This window comes from Scatophagus argus, chromosome 20 (genome assembly GCF_020382885.2).
Source record: "Scatophagus argus isolate fScaArg1 chromosome 20, fScaArg1.pri, whole genome shotgun sequence".
Classification (NCBI taxonomy): Eukaryota; Metazoa; Chordata; class Actinopteri; family Scatophagidae; genus Scatophagus; species Scatophagus argus.
The window spans coordinates 14,869,290-14,886,392 of record NC_058512.1 but is presented as its reverse complement, the minus strand read 5'-3'; the positions used below and the strand labels follow the sequence as shown (position 1 = coordinate 14,886,392).

The 17,103-nt window shown below is 41.6% G+C and overlaps 2 protein-coding genes across 10 annotated transcripts in view; both read right to left on the bottom strand.

Annotated features, from left to right (window-relative positions):
• vav2 (vav 2 guanine nucleotide exchange factor) overlaps positions 1–17,103 on the bottom strand; it is a 181,531-nt gene that overhangs the window by 134,383 nt on the left and 30,045 nt on the right. The gene's annotated exons all lie outside the window — the stretch shown is intronic.
• LOC124051527 (myosin-2 heavy chain, non muscle-like) lies at positions 1,353–11,267 on the bottom strand. Its single transcript, XM_046374967.1, has 4 exons — positions 6,353–11,267; positions 5,500–5,907; positions 3,303–5,027; positions 1,353–2,409 (listed from the first exon to the last, which is right to left on the bottom strand). Exons 1-4 carry the CDS (start codon positions 6,782–6,784, stop codon positions 2,128–2,130), a joined length of 2,847 nt encoding a protein of 948 aa, XP_046230923.1. The 5' UTR covers positions 6,785–11,267; the 3' UTR covers positions 1,353–2,127.

The following is a 17,103-nucleotide window of genomic DNA, read 5'->3' as shown; positions in this document are numbered from 1 at the left end:
GAAGGAATCATAATATTCAGGTTCCAATCCAGTCGTCACTAAATCATCTGTCATGCAAGACAGCCAAAGACAGACTGGTCTCTAAGCTCAGGGACCTGGGGCTGAACTCCTCACTCTGCTCCTGGGTCCAGAGCTTTTTGACTGACACAGGTAGTGAGGATTGGTAAACACACCTCCAGCCCACGCACCCTCAACATCGGCGCCCCCCAAGGCTGCGTCCTCTACACCCATGACTGTAAAGCCATGTACCCCTCCAACATCATTGTAAAGTTCGCCGACGATACAGTGGTGGTAGGTCTGATCTCCAATAACAGGATAACGGCCTACACGGAGGAGGTGGATGCTCTGGCATCATGGTGTCGCACGAACAATCTAGACATGAACGTCCACAAAACCAAGGAGTTGATTGTGGACTTCAGGAGGGAGAAGCAGAGGAGCCATCATACCCCTCTCAGGATTTATGGGACACTGGTGGAGAGAGTCAGGAGCTACAGGTACCTCGGCGTCCACATCTCCGAGGACCTGACATGGACCACCCACATTTCCACCCTGGTGAAGAAGGCGAGGCAGCGGCTGTATTACCTCAGGCGACTGAGGAAATTCAGGGTCTCCACAGCGCTGCAGAGAACCTTCTTCACTGCAGCCATACAGTCTGTGCTCACTGGGAGCATCACTGCCTGGTATGGCAACTGTACGGTACAGGACAGGAAAGCTCTGCACAGAGTGATCCGCTGTGCTGAACGGACCACCAGGACAGCATTGCCCTCCATGCAAGAGGTGTATGCCAGCAGGTGTACATCCAGTGCACAGAGGATTTTAAAAGACACAAACCACCCGCACAATAGACTCTTTCAGTGGCTGCCATCGGGGAAACGTCTCCGGTCCTGCATGGCCAAAACTGAAAGACTGAGGAAGAGTTTCTTCCCCCAGGCCATCAGGACACTGAACTCTCTTTCCCCCACTTAACTCACCCCCCCATACACACACATGCATACTTGTATACTATGTATACGATATGTATATTTATGTATATTTACATTCCCTCTGCCACTGAGGTTAGATCTCTATCTTTATTTTTTAATTTTTTATTCTATTCTATTCTATTCTATTTTTTTTTTAACTTTTATCTTATTATTTGTGTATATTTGTAAATGTCAATTGTATTTTTGCACAGTTGTTAAAAGGAGTGTTGTTTTTTCATTTCACTGTGGATGCACATCCACATGTGACAAATAAAGAATTCTGATTCTGATTCTGATTCTGGAAATGGTCAAAGTTCTTTTTAACATTTAAGATGTGTTGATTGATTCATGACATCAACTTATGCATTCAGTAACATGCAAGTAATCCTGCCTCCTTAAAAGTTGAAGCTGCATTTGAGAAATGTTTTTTTTTTTTTTCCAATGTGTAGTTAGCCAACATTTTGGTGAAAAGGCAGCATCCCTTCATTCATCATTTACTCCTCTGATGGTTTCTTCACTTGTGACACATTTGAAGACAGCCTGTTAAACTTGGCCAGGTCAAAATTAGCGTAGCTAAAGTTTCGTGGTCTGGAATATTACATGAGTTTGACTTCGGCCTGCACTACAACTCTTCGTCACAATGGATGTTTCACTTCACTACACGAGATAGCTTAATAGATCATAGCTACGTGTTTGTTTAGTGGTTTTATAACCTTCAAATGAGCCACAACCTATAGACACGGTCAGGCTGTAGCCTGTCGGATAGAGGGGACAGTTAAGTGTCTTAAAACCAGTATTGCTACACTTCTATCCTAACTGGATCTGACTGAGAACCCACATAAGCACATGGCTGGGGTAGCGACAAACCCCGCCCAAAGGATTCCCAGCTTTATGCTGCATTGAAGAAGACATAAAACTAGCTCCACACGAGCTATCAAAGGTACAGTGTGGTATGTTTATTTATTCAACCAAACTTACAATCAACATCAACGTACATTTACTCAATCAACCATACATTGTTTTCACAATTATGTGGCTACACTACTGGAACTCTTTTCTTCTTATTGTAACTACTGTCCAATAAAAGAAGAGACCTATTTTTTTTAATTTATAGATTTTTTTTAATTCAAAAAAGTCGCTGCAGAATTAATTTAACATACATGGTTTATGAATGGGCTAACCCGGGCACCCGGAGGAAACCCGTACTTACACAGCAAGGCCCAGATCCACTTGATCCAACTGGTGCAGGGACTAAGGCCCAAACCAGGCCCCAGGCCCCGCTCCAGTTGGGTTTCATTTCCCAAGTGCCATTGATGCGTCTAAGCTGAGAGTTTGACCCCGCCAGTTGCTGTTCCTGAAGCAGAGAGCAGTTGTCCTGAGCTCTCTGGAGATCCACGGCAAGTTTCTGCTTTTCTTCCAAGGTTTCGATCAATTTGGTCAAAGCTTCCTTGAGTTCGACACGGTGTTTCTGAGGTGCAGCCTTTTCTCTGTCAAGAGCAGAGGAAATTTCCTCAACTCTCTGCTGCACGTCAGAGTTTCTTGTCTTTTCATGTTTTAGGACGTCTTCAAGTTCTGTCTGTCTTGTCTTGTTCTCTGACTGTCGTGCTTTGAGTTCATCTACAACACACTGGAGTTTAGTGATGGTTTCACTCTTCCTTGACATCATCTCTTCATGGCTCTCAGAGAGAGCACGGTATTTAGCTTTTATTCTCTCATAGTCTGTCTATTTAGCTCTGATATCTGCGTTCTCCATCTTTAATGTCTGTAGGTCATACATCAGACGCTCTGAGGATGCAGATTTTTTTTTTTTTAATTTTTTTTTATTCAAAAACATGGCCGCAGAATTAACCTAACGTACATGTTTTATGAATTGGCTAACCGGAGCACCCGGAGAAAACCTGTACTTGCATGGGGAGAACATTCAAACTTCCCCCAGCAAGGCCCAGATCCACTTGATCTGGGCCTTGCTGGGGGAGCCCCAGATCAAGTTGGCCTCCCCCAGCAAGGCCCACTTGATTTCAAATCTCAACTGGTGCAGGAACTAAGGCCCAAAGCAGGCCCCAAGCCCCGCTCCAGTTGGGTTTCTTATGCTTTGCTGTGCCTCTCATATCTGATTTGGAGGTCAGCGTAACTTTTAAGCAGCTCACAATAGTTAGAATAAACGTCACTGTGCCTTCTCCCTAGTTCAGTGTACTCCTTTTGTAGGTGGTATAGAGCCTTGGAGGTCTCATCCAGGGCAGTTTGCTGGTGGTTGAACTCAGTGCCATTGATGCGTCTAAGCTGAGAGTTTGACCCCGCCAGCTGCTGTTCCTGAAGCAGAGAGCAGTTGTGCTGAGCTTCCTTGAGTTCAACACGGTGTTTCTCAGATGCAGCCTTTTCTCTGTCAAGAGCAGAGGAAATTTCCTTAACTCTCTGCTGCACGTCGGAGTTTCTTGTCTTTTCATGTTTTAGAGCAGCTTCAAGTTCTGTCTGTCTTGTCTTGTTCTCTGACTGTCGTGCTTTGAGTTCATCTACAACACACTGGAGCTTACTGATGGTTCCACTCTTCCTTGACATCATCTCTTCATGGCTCTCAGAGAGAGCACGGTATTTTGCTTTTATTCTCTCATAGTCTGTTTGGGTGGCGTTAAATTTAGCTCTGATATCTGCGTTCTCCATCTTTAATGTCTGTAGGTCATACATCAGACGCTCTGAGGATGCAGATGCTTCTTTCAGTTGGTTGCTGAGGATTGTCAGAGGATCGACTGCAGTCTGCTTTTGTAAAACCACCTCCTCATAGCGACGCCTCTCTTTTTTGAGGGTAGACCTTAAATATTTTTCCGTGAGCAGACTCTTTTCTAAAGCCAGTGTCTTCTCAAAGAGCTCCTCCTTTTGCATCTGTATCTTTTTATGTGCTCTCAACATCCGATCCTTCTCCTTTGTAAGGTCATTCTCAAGTTGGGTACAAACATTTTTTTCTTCCTGGACCTGTTTTTGATCAAATTCCCTCTTTTTCAGGGATGAGTCGTGAAGATCTTGCTGCCTTTTGTTCTCAGATATCAGTTGTTGGTTTTCCTGAGTCAGATGGTTCAGTTGTCCTGCATCCTTATTCTGCTGGGAGACAGCAGCCTCATAGTCCCTCTGGAGTAGACAGTTTTTGGTTTTCTCTTCTTTTAGGTCTAAAGCCCTCTGGTCAGCTGTCTCCTGCAGTGAGGAAATAGTGTCATCCTTGGCTTTACTGTCACTTTGAAGAGTCTGAATATTCGAGTAGAGAGACTGAATTTTATTTTCTTTCTCCTGACTTTCCTCCTGCTTCTCATGGAGGCATTCCTCTAGTTCCTTGATTTTGACATAAAGCACCTCCTCACGCTGTGCTGCTTCTTTCTTGTGTCGGTTAGAGGACTCCTCCAGGTCATTCTTTAGCTTCTCAATCACCTTCTTGCCCTCTTCAAGATCCACTGTCCTTTTAGTGATGGTGTTCTTCAGTTTTGCTTTTTGCTGCTGATACTCTTTCTGTGACTCCTGAAGATCAGCCACCTGTGCCTTCATAAACTCCATTTCAACACAGAGACTGTCTTTTAATTTTCGCTCCTGCTCCCAAAATTTTTTCTGTTCAGCTGTAGCTTTTTCTGCATTCGCCAAAGCTTCTTCCAAAGCAGCTTTAGCCCGTACTTCCTTCTCCAGGGTCTCTTTCAGAGCAACTTCAGCTTTTCTTTTGTCCTTCAGGGACTTTTCAAGAGCAGTTTTGGTTCTTCTTCCCTCTTCCACGACCTCTTCTAGAGCAGTTTTGTTTCTTCTTTCCTCCTCCAAGGCCTCTTCAAGAGCAGTTTTGTTTCTTCTTTCCTCCTCCAAGGCCTCTTCTAGAGCAGTTTTAGCTCTTCTTTCCTCCTCCAAGGCCTCTTCAAGAGCAGTTTTGTTTCTTCTTTCCTCCTCCAAGACCTCTTCTAGAGCAGTTTTGGCTCTTCTTTCCTCCTCCAAGGCCTCTTCTAGAGCAGTTTTGTTTCTTCTTTCCTCCTTCAAGTCCTCTTCAAGAGCAGTGTTGTCTTTTCGTTCCTCTACAACCTCCGAAAGACCGTGTTCTTCATGCTGTAAAACATAAAGTAAGGGCATTAAGTTTGTGTCCACATGCAGGTTTTTTCATTAATCATAAAAAACAGTGACGTGCAGTCAGGGGAGGCCATGCCTCACCTGTCATCACGGAAAGAAAAAAAATGTAAAATGAAAAAATAAATTAAATGATTATATTTATTTAACTTCACCAGTTTTAATTCTTTTTATGCTTTTTTATGCTTTTATCACTGATAAAAATATAATAAATAATAATAATAAAAAATAATCATTTAACCAGTATGTGCGTAGTATAAAGATATTCGTTATGTTTGCTTAGATCTTTCATCATGAATAAAGTAATGTTATTTTAAAATCAAAAGTTGTTAAGATGAGGACAGGGATAAACAAAACCTTGTTTCCAACAGTATAAGTTGCATCATTTTAATTTCTTACTGTTTTTGGTGTGTGTGTATGTGTGTGTGTGTAAATATAATAACTAATTTCTTACCTCTTCAAAGGAACTGTAGTTGTATTCTTTGATGTCGACAGAGGCCCGATCGTCGTACTCATCGTCTGAAAACCACTGACTGTACTCCACAATGTGTTCCTCAGGCTCTGGTAACATGTGACCCTCACGTGACAGTGTACGATCCTTGCCCTCTCTAACTTTTTCAGAGCGTTCCTCAGACTGCTCCATTTTCTCATTCTCATTTTCGATCACCTCTACTTCCTCTATGATTTCCTCGACAATCATCTCATCTTCCTCAGTCTCGATGAGATTAATAATTTGAGAGTTCATGGATAGCAGGGGTGTAACTTTGACAGATTTTTTTCTTCTTTCCTCCTTCAAGTCCTCTTCAAGAGCAGTGTTGTCTTTTCGTTCCTCTACAGCCTCTGAAAGACCGTGTTCTCCATGCTGTGAAACATAAAGTAAGGGCATTAAGTTTGTGTCCACATGCAGGTTTTTTAATTAATCATAAAAAACAGTGACGTGCAGTCAGGGGAGGCCATGCCTCACCTGTCATCACGGAAAGAAAAAAAATGTAAAATGAAAAAAATAAATTAAATGATTATATTTATTTAACTTCACCAGTTTTAATTCTTTTTATGCTTTTTTATGCTTTTATCACTGATAAAAAGTAATCATTTAACCAGTATGTGCGTAGTATAAAGATATTCGTTATGTTTGCTTAGATCTTTCATCATGAATAAAGTAATGTTATTTTAAAATCGAAAGTTGTTAAGATGAGGACAGGGATAAACAAAACCTTGTTTCCAACAGTATAAGTTGCATCATTTTAATTTCTTACTGTTTTTGGTGTGTGTGTGTGTGTGTGTAAATATAGTAACTAATTTCTTACCTCTTCAAAGGAACTGTAGTTGTATTCTTTGATGTAGACAGAGGCCCGATCGTCGTACTCATCGTATGAAAACCACTGACTGTACTCCACAATGTGTTCCTCAGGCTCTGGTAACATGTGACCCTCACGTGACAGTGTACGATCCTTGCCCTCTCTAACTTTTTCAGAGCGTTCCTCAGACTGCTCCATTTTCTCATTCTCATTTTCGATCACCTCTACTTCCTCTATGATTTCCTCGTCAATCATCTCATCTTCCACAGTCTCGATGAGATTAATAATTTGAGAGTTCGTGGATATCAGGGGTGTAAATATGACAGATTTTTTTCTTCTTTCCTCCTTCAAGTCCTCTTCAAGAGAAGTGTTGTCTTCTTGTTCCTCTACAGCCTCCGAAAGACTGTCTTCTCCATGCTGTGAAACATAAAGTAAGGGCATTAAGTTTGTGTCCACATGCAGGTTTTTTCATTAATCATAAAAAACAGTGACGTGCAGTCAGGGGAGGCCATGCCTCACCTGTCATCACGGAAAGAAAAAAAATGTAAAATGAAAAAATAAATTAAATGATTATATTTATTTAACTTCACCAGTTTTAATTCTTTTTATGCTTTTTTTATGCTTTTATCACTGATAAAAAATAATCATTTAACCAGTATGTGCGTAGTATAAAGATATTCGTTATGTTTGCTTAGATCTTTCATCATGAATAAAGTAATGTTATTTTAAAATCGAAAGTTGTTAAGATGAGGACAGGGATAAACAAAACCTTGTTTCCAACAGTATAAGTTGCATCATTTTAATTTCTTACTGTTGTTGGTGTGTGTGTGTGTGTGTGTAAATATAGTAACTAATTTCTTACCTCTTCAAAGAAACTGTCGTCGTATTCTTTGATGTCGGCAGAGGACCGATCGTCGTACTCCTCGTATGAAAAACTCTCACTGTACTCCACAAAGTGTTCCTCAGGCTCTGGTAACATGTGACCCTCAGGTGACAGTGTACGATCCTTGCCCTCTCTAACTTTTTCAGAGCGTTTCTCAGACTGCTTCATTTTCTTATTCTTGTTCACCTCTACTTTCTCTATGATTTCCTCGACAATCATCTCATCGTCGTCCATGCCGATGAGATTGCGAATTTGAGAGTCCAAGGACTTCAGGGATGAAAATTTGTCAGATCGTTTTCTAGGCATTTTTCTCCTATCCTGAACAAAGTATTTCACCTTCCTGAAAATTTAGCTGGGTTAAAAGCTGGCTTCTTAGATGCTTGCAATGTGTACTGAACACTGTGTGTCGTAGCTGAACTAAACTAGAATGGTAATATCGCAAGCATAGTGTGCACAAAAGGTGAGTTATGACATCATGTGGCTTTGATGTGTTCTGATTTGTCATTGGCTTTGAAGTTCACACAAATTCCAAAAATAAATACCGTATTTTCCGGACTATAAGTCGCACTTTTTTTCATGGTTTGGCTGGTCCTGCGACTTATACTCAGGTGCGACTTATATAATAAAATATACGGTAATTTCACATGTTCACGCTGACAGTCGCGAGGGGGCGCTCTAGGCTGGTGTGCCAGTATCTGCTACGCTCCAGTACCACCTAATGGACACGTAGCTTTAATTTTACTTGCTGTAGCTGCTGTTAGCCATGCAGCCAACGTTAGCAATCCTATTAAGTGACTCAGCCATGTTTGGCAAGCCACTTTGACATTTTATCAGCTGTGTTCACTGGGAGCTCCCAGTGGGACAGAGTTAGCTGGTTGGACATGACGCAATCAGAACTAACGCTATTGGCTCCTATAAATTCCAATTATTATCTGCAAGAATTTCCTCCCTACCTGACTGTTTTTACAGGAAACATGTAAATATGTGAAAGCAAATAGCACTCCACCCTCTTTTCATGAGGACTTTAATTTTGTGAATGTTACACCGTTTTAGTTGGAGGCACATCTGAGCCTTGACTCGACACGACGAAGAGCTTCTTGGTGAACAGAGGCTATAAACCGCAGGAGGTGTGCAGTTCGTGCGGTGGATTGATTAACTGTGGCGTGCAAGAGTCTTCCTGCTAAAACATATAGTGTGTCTCCATCTCTTATTACATGAAAGAAAGCTGCACATTCTCCTGTGTTCAGATTGCACAATCTGTTCAAAGTATTCCACTGGTCATTTTATACCCTTTAAACTGTTGGACTGGGGAATTTTGATAAATGGAAGATAAATGGAAGACTAGCAACATGTTTTATGCTTGGCACTGTAAACATAATGAAAGCTGTGGTCCGCATGGGACTGAGAAGAAAACGACAGAAATTTGTTTGTGAATTCTTCTTAGTCATCTTTTGCAATAAACTGGATCTTCAGTGTCCCAACAAAAATATAAATGGATTCACTAAAACCATGCAAATATTTTGTTTAAACGCTGCATTACAAAATGATAGACATGTTAAAGGATGATTATGTTGTACGCCAAACTACGCCAAAGTTCAATATTCTTGTGTCATATTAGTGTGTCACTCCAAAGCAATTTCCTGTAGCTTGGAGCACACCTTCACGTCCCACAGAGGTCCCTCACACTACACATAGCACAACAGGCCTGGTAGAAAACTAATATAACAAATTAGACAACAAGACAAGGCTGACAAATAAAATATTGCTCCCACCCATATATTAAGATAATGGAAAACTATAGAAATGACTACCGGTACTATGAGCTGTCTGGCCAAATTTGCAGTGCTTATTCTTTGATCAAACAGTTACTGATTTCAGTCAAAAGTTTTGCCAATTTTAAACTTGATTTCATTTAGGCAGTTCTTGTATGACAGACAGTGCTTGAGAATGGTCAACTTGCACCTGCATATTCCAATTCCATAAAATACCCACAGTCCCCCTGTTTTTGTTTTAATCATTTTCTGAAATCTAAACAGCACAACATACAGCATGGTATTCTGTGATCTAAAGAGAGCAATTAACAGCTGGTTATTTTAACAGAGCAACCGTTAGACGTACTACAAAGTGACGAGACCTGTGTCATTACAAATGAATCACATTTCACACACACACACACAAATGGTCTTTCCACAGCCGTCCACTGCCTGTGTAATTAGGTCTTATACTGAGGGGGCGGAATTTTTTGGGTGGCTTTCCTCAACTTGAACACGTCAACTAAATAAAGCAACTATGTTTACTATTTAGCATGACAGCTTAAGGTCAGTGAACACTGTCCTCTGTCACATTGCATCATAATGTCACAACTTTTTTTTTTTCTTTTTGGCCCTTGTCACCCTCCGTAGACATGTTCAACAATATTATGCACTGGGAGCATACTTCCTGTTTATGCTTCCCGTGTAAATTACATTGGAAAGCTTGTTGGCACTGTCTCTGGTAATTAATCACTGCTGAGATAAAAGCATTGTCACAGTGGAAAGAGGAAAAGCTTAAGTGGAGGAGGCACAGTACATTTTTTGTGTGTTTGTGTATTTATGAGCATTATACAAAGATGTCGGGGGAGTATTGGTTGTGAAAACCTCTCATCACCATGACAGTTAATTATCTATTCTCCTATATTATCCGAGAAAACGCTCATAAATTATCCACACCTGTCTCTATGATCTTCCCTGCACCACTTGTGGTAAAATTGAATTAACTTCTCACATATCTGTGACCCAGCTGTCCTGCCTGCTCCCAGGTAGCTAGAGCTAAATATGAGACACCAAATAGCAGACAGCAAAAGAAAAAAAGGGCTTAACTTTTTTTTTTTTTTTTTTTTTTTTTAAGACAGTGAGAGAAGTCAGCAAGAGAAAGAGATACAAAGAGCCTTGTCAGACGGATATAGCAGCAGTGGAGAGCAAGGCAGGATCAAACGTCCAGTTTCTGCCGGTAATCCTCCTTGAGAGGAGAAGGAGGGGGACGTGGGATGTGGAGGCAGGGGGAGTCGTTGAGTGGAGGAGAGGAGAGGCTGGTTGCTGTGCCACAGAAAGTGCATGTTACTGGCTTTTTCATGCAGCAGGCGAGGTGACGCCAGCCCCTCCACAGCTCTCCAGACAGTCTGGCACACGGGCCACAGGAGGAAACCTTTGGAAAGATCAGAGCCCCCAGCCTCAAGCATGGAAAGAGTATGTGTGTATTCTGTGTGAGAGAGAGTATGTGCGCGTGTGTGTGTGTGTGCGTGCTCCATATGTAGCTGTTTATGCCTTAACACTGTGTCTGTTCTATAATTGGAGGTTTTAGCCCACATACGATGTCTGAAATCCACAACATGGCAGCAGTGCACAGAAACCCACAAAAGCACAGGGTTATCCCTTTTTATGCCTCAAAGATAAGACCAAGAACATGTGTACTGTATTTAGAAACTCAACAGATATGTCACATAGTGTATCATCAGGGCTCCTTGTGAAACAGCATTAAAAATTCAACATTATTTCTAAAAATATATCAGTTTTTTCCAGCCAAGTCATTATTACTGCACATTAAGAGACTACAGAGGAATTGGGTGTGTCTTTCACCATGAATTTGTCTTCTCAGGCAATCCTCTGAGGTATCGGTCTAACCAGCCAAGTCTAACCTGGTTACCCTACAGACCCAATTCAGGGAGAGGAAAGAAAAAATATAAGAGCACATTCAACTTCCTGGCCAGCAAACACAGGCTTGAATCTACACACACAACAGTCTGCCAACAGGGAATTATCAAGATACTAAAAATTTCCTCCTCCTGGAACTCATTACATATTGTGATTTAATATTGAGATGAAGTGTTTATGGCTAACTTACCATTTTGACATACCCTCCACGATTTACTGCAAAACAGCAAATGGGTGCAAATGCGAGAGCAATTTCCAAGAAAATGTTCAGCAAATTTATAAACCACACACACATACACAACAACAACAGCAACAACAACAACAACAAAAAATAGTACTAATACAAGAACCTGGTGGGTGGGAAAGAAAGCGGAACAGTTTATTCTCATATAATGACCGAGCCATGAGAGCGACATGGCCGAGAACTTGAAGGATCAGCCAAAGAGTAACAGAGTCCATCACCAACAGCTAGGTGATGCTATGAGCTATGGTTTCAGGAGGATCCCAGAAGGCAGAGGTGAGAAAATCTAAGAGGCAGAAGCAGCTTGATAAACCAGCTCTCCCTTCTCCATCTCCCACGCAGTTGGACACTGCCTGCAGCACCTCTTTAAAAATAGGAGGGAGAAAAAGCTGTCACTCTGGATTTAGCCTACTTTCCAACATGCCCATTAATTTCAAAGCAGATGGCAAAAAAAAAGAAGAGGAGAGCAGGTTGGAAGGAGGGGCATCTACTAAAGCTGCTGAATAACAGTGGAGAGCTTCAGATGGAAGAGGAAGCGGAGAGTGTGGTGACCCAAGAACACTGGGAGCATTTAGCAGTTATTTCAAAGAAAATTAGAGCCTCATCATTTTGTATTTACTACTATTAGATGTTGGTACATGCAGCCCAGGTCAGCAGCATCAAAGGTTGATATCACGTGAAGCAAGGTACTCTCTGGGAAGTGTTACTCTGCACAAACTTTTATCGATCTGTGTATCCACACTTCCCTTGTAGGCACTTATCATCTAAGCCTGTCTGGGGGATTTACGAGGTGAGAGGTGGAAAGTATAAATCAAAGATATTTTCTGAAATGAAATAAAAGGAGGCAGAGATGGAGAAATAGGCCTGAGGGCGCCTACATCTCTATACCATGATGTAAACATTCCCTGCAGAATAGAAGGAATTGCCGGCTGTAAACAACAATGCCATAAAGACCTTACAACCCCACATAGCGCTGATAAAGCTGCACACAAGGAGCAAGGTGAAGCAATCAACTCAACTGCAATCAGTCTATCTGTAATTAATTAACATCTAAGCCCAGTGCGAGTTCACTTAATGCACAGTAAGTTTGGTAAATCATATCACAAACAAGACATCCTCAAGGACAACCATTAATCACGAGATCAGCCATCATGACAAGCGTCCTTGAGGCGTTTTTGTAAGCCAAGAATTACAGGCTTACTAGCTGCTCTGAAGGTTTCCATGTGGTGGTATCAACACCAACACCCATATGGGGATTTCCTCATGTATTCATTTTTGAAAACCACTAAAGCATGTCGGTTGCACTGTCAGACACTGCGGAGAGATGATGTGTCTGGCTAAGAGGGAAGAGTAAGGAGAGAGGGGAGGAGATGGATGGATGAAAAGCTCTTGCAAGGGAAGAAGAGTAGGAGGGGAGGGGGAATCTATCCATTTGTCTTTAGGAAGACCAACGGAGCCAAACAAAAGACCAACGGACAACCGACAGAGTCCCCCCACCCCACCCCTGAATTAATCAAACACGCCTGTGAAATGATGCCACAAGCTAACACGCCAGGACACCAGTCATCCTCATTAAATGGGAGAAACCCGGCTGAATGAGGCAGGAGGCCAACAGGCAGTAAATGAAACCATCTTTGACAACTGGAGTGCCAAAAATATATTGTCATGTGCACTCGTGTAAACCTGCAGGCCAGTACAGTCGACAGGGTAACACTGAGATTAGAAGACCCACGTTCAAGCACCCTATGTGGAAGAAAATCAGCTCAAACAGATTTGTGAGCAGATTTTAGGCCCCATCTCACACAAAAGTTTTTATGTTTCCTGACTGAAGAAGACCCTCAAACACATCAGCTTCATAGAGGAACACTTGTGGAGTGTCTAGTTTTTAAGGTGCATTTTTTGTTTGTGTATCAGTACTGTGTTTTATAGTGCCTGAATGTAGCTGCTGTTGACAGGTTTGTGTAACTTGTTATAAATGATTGACAGCTGTGACATGTTGCCTTTCAGGGCCACACTGTCTCTCAGTTCTAATTAAAATAATTTGAATTATTAATTATGATTATAATTAGGGGGAAAGACATCAGGATCCAAAGTGCAACAAAGAAAATCCTCCCCAACTCACCTTAGCAGTGTAACCAAAGAGAGCATCTGACTGCAGGAGCCAATGAAAAAATGAAACATGATCCAGGAAGTCCACTTATTCTTCTTAGTAATGCAATCATAACTTTAAAGGGCAATCAGAAGCCAAAACACAGAGCAGTTTTTAACATCATGAGACAGGAGTTCTGGAATGTTGTCACAGCAACAATCGTTTTATTCTCAGAACAAAGCTCACTTTATATGCTGTTTACAGAAACCAACCTGCTGTCCACGGTTGAATTATTGTACTTGTCATGAGGGCCATTGTTAACGAAATAAACAGGAAAGGCCACAAAAAGACACCTTACAATTTCTTTCTCTTTCATCCTACAAAATGTGTGTATTGTGTTCTGCTTTCTTTTTTCTTCTCATTCTTCACATCTTTAAATACTGATACCAGAGTTCGACTAGCAAATCATCAATGAGGAGATGGAGACTTCTGGGAAAACACTGCCATGAAACACCGCTATTTACATCACCCTCCTTGCATCCAAGCACACAACAAATGCACATCAGGTTTGTTCTGGCAAGAAACAACAGCTTCCCATGAAATCTGTCTTGTCTACCTCGAAACAAAGCTGCACAATATCAACACACGATCAACAACCGACGCAAAGCAACATTGTTATTGAAGCTCTGACTGATGGATGAATGTACCGCAGTGGAATAATCATTTCTATCAGCGTTGTGTACACATTAGGTGTCAGAAGACCGGCCGAGACTGTGGCTGGCTGCTGCGAGCAGATGTGGGGAGAGGTAATTATTTGGATACTGTTGTGAGAGAGTGGGAGTGTTGAGAGTCTAATACTATTTGGACATGGATCTGGTCCACTCTATTACATGCAGAGGGGAGCTGTCAGAGTAATGGAATATTTGATCAGCGCAGACGCAGCTCAAACACTGCCGGGCTTATATCTGGATGTCCGACAAGTCAACTGTCATTTTTTTTATTATCCTGGCACAGAGAAAAATAACACCTTTCCCCAGGTCAGATTCACAGCACAGGCCAAATAACAAGCAAGTTTTGAATAATGTCAACTGCTACAACTACAACTGCTGGGAGCCTCTTCAAGACCCATGGGACTCTTTTGAACAGCAGACTGGAAAAAAGCTAGTTAAGTTGTTTCTGATTTTTGCTTGCAGATATGTGACAGAATAACATCAGTCCAAAAACATCTGAACTGTGCTCTTGGCTCCTAAGATGTTGGCTTCAATTACACTTATATTGTCTGAGATCCACCCATTGCAACTTGGAGTGCATGAACAGCTCTGAAATCCCAATTTCCGATTCCAACACACAAAAGGTGATAAATGAATGCTAAAAGGGACCTGTAAAATAGTTACATTTATGTTCCACTGTCACCACTCTGTCTTCATAGACTCATTTTTAGTTTTTAATTGCGCAGAATCATTCACTTGAAGAATGGGGGTGTTTTACCATCTAGCATTAATTCTGGCACAATGGTTCACAGACCACACACACAGACCGACACACTGACATATGTAACACGAGGGCCATCCAGATGAAGTCACTGGGCTAATCAAAAGAGCAATCTCACCCTTAAGTGGGGTTACTCAGAATAAAAAGGGTGTCTGATTCCATCTGAAATGTTTCTTCTTTCCAACATCGTCCTATCCGTTCAGCCCTCATGTGAAAACACAGCTGAACTTCCCGACAAAAAGCATTACTCTGTGTATTTTCTGCAAGTGTGCAGTGATTTACACAAGACTGGAGATGGTTGGCTGCATCACACCTGGAAGCTGTGTAAGAGACTGAGTTATTGAGGTATTGTACGGGACAGGAGGAGAGGTAAACGGATGAGTAACCAGGCAGGACTGTAACACTGGAGAGTGGCAAGTGCATCCTGCGTCCCATAGGATGCAATGCTACTAAAACACTTTTCTTTTTTGAAGTCAAGGAAATATCATGGTTCTGGTTTAGTTCTGAAAAGGTCATTGTGTCCGATGTCATGCTTCAACACTAACTTTAGCACTAACTTTATCAATCTTTACCCAAGGCATCTTTTTTTGAAAATACAATGCAGGCTAAAAACAAGCTGCACATTGCAGAGATGATCACAGATTAGACAAAAAAGATGGTAATGTTCAGAAGACAGGGTAAAACAAACAGGCATCCTTTCCAAAATAACAAACTGTCAACATCTTGTACATGTATTACTCAATTAATTTGACGAGAATGGCTTGGCTTCATGCATTACAGTATCTTGGTCTAATCAAACTCAAATTTGACTTGTGTAGCAGATTATTTCCCTGGGCTGGCTGCCCAAATATTCACTATCTGGAATCAATGCTTTGAATGTGTGTATGTGAGCGTCTGTGTTTTGTCTGCCTTTGTTGCAAGTGCGTATACGCGTGCCCATCTGCACATGTGTGCACAGTTATGTGTGTCCCCTCTGATGTGACTGAGATAACATGAGAGACAAACAGTCCATTTAGCCTTATCGAAGAAGTTATCGCGCTGACTAAGAGAAAACATATAAAGGCAAATAAACCCCAGATACTATCGCAATATAGCTACACAAACTTTTATCCCCTCTACACTCACAGTGCAGGCACAGCCCTCGAGGCGACTCCACTCTTTAATCACTCAATAGGATGGTCGATATAGCAGGCACATGTACACTCAGGTGAGCTGAGCTGGCATGCTGAACACAGAGCTTGGTTTATAGCTCTCACTGCGATAGTTAATGGGGCGAAACCTGAGGCAAAATACTGCAAAAAAGTTCTTTATCATTCAGAACTGAAGTGCAAACTCTGACTCTACATATTATCAGGCCATGTTTAAATCAGCAAATTTTAAGAGTTGAACTGTTTAATGCAAATACACAACCGAAAGTGAGGCAGTGACAGTGAAGAGTGTTTTACATTCTGTATGTTTTCCCAAATGAGAGTACAGCACCAGGCATCGGCGCATCTCTGACAAAGAGTATAAAACTGCAGAAAAATAAACAGACTTTTTAACAGCAGAACGTAGGAGCTGCATCCAGAGCAGGATCTTTTGTTTCTCCTGCCTTTGAAATCCTTTTGGTACAAAGCAACACAGACCAGCCACAGGCCAGATGTAGCCTACGTGTCTACATAAAAAGACTGCATGCACCACGCTGGAGAAAGAAAGCTATTTATAAAGAATATGCCATGAGAACGTGCATACCTCCAAGCATTCTCTGCACTACACTTTCCAACATGCTCAATACTGGCAAAGAAAGTGCTTTCTGTCTTTTTACGGCCGGGTTTTGATTGCTTTGAACCCATCCTATTATCACTATCACTAGAGGCTATGACTTTGACTATGACTGTTAGACTAGAGGACATGGATATTTATGTTCTCGTCCTTACGTCCGTCCTCAATCCATAATAACTTTTGTACATGTGGCCTGAGGCTGTGGTAAATATGTTTTGTGTAGTTAAACGACATCACATAACAGAGTTTGTGGGTAATTTGGTTGATAGAGTTTAACCTTTTATTTTAACAGCATTTGATTACTAGAGTTTCCAAATGTAAAAGGGTCTACATGATTTTATGACAAAAGCACTGAAGTAAACCTTGTAGTGTTGCTAGCAGGGCTGTGTATTGGCAAGAATCTAGTGATGCAATACAGGGGTTCCGATTCAATACAGTTCATTATAATGCAGTATCGTAAACAAAGCAATAAAGTGCTTCATGGGCCACATTGGAGCGGAAAAGTCAAAAGGCTGAAGACAGATTACAACACCGCTATCTAGCTGTCAGGGGTTTAAACACTAAATGAACTGCTGCTGCATATTTTTGCATGTGAACTATTAATTA

What these genes read in the sequence shown, in the direction of transcription:
- LOC124051527 (XM_046374967.1), bottom strand. Translation starts at nt 6,784, where the DNA reads ATGCCCTTACTTTATGTTTCACAGCATGGAGAAGACAGTCTTTCGGAG. An exon ending in ACTACAGTTCCTTTGAAGAG is followed by an intron (nt 5,908 to 6,352) that starts GTAAGAAATTAG and finishes TATGTTTCACAG; the next exon opens with CATGGAGAACACGGTCTTTC. An exon ending in ACTACAGTTCCTTTGAAGAG is followed by an intron (nt 5,028 to 5,499) that starts GTAAGAAATTAG and finishes TATGTTTTACAG; the next exon opens with CATGAAGAACACGGTCTTTC.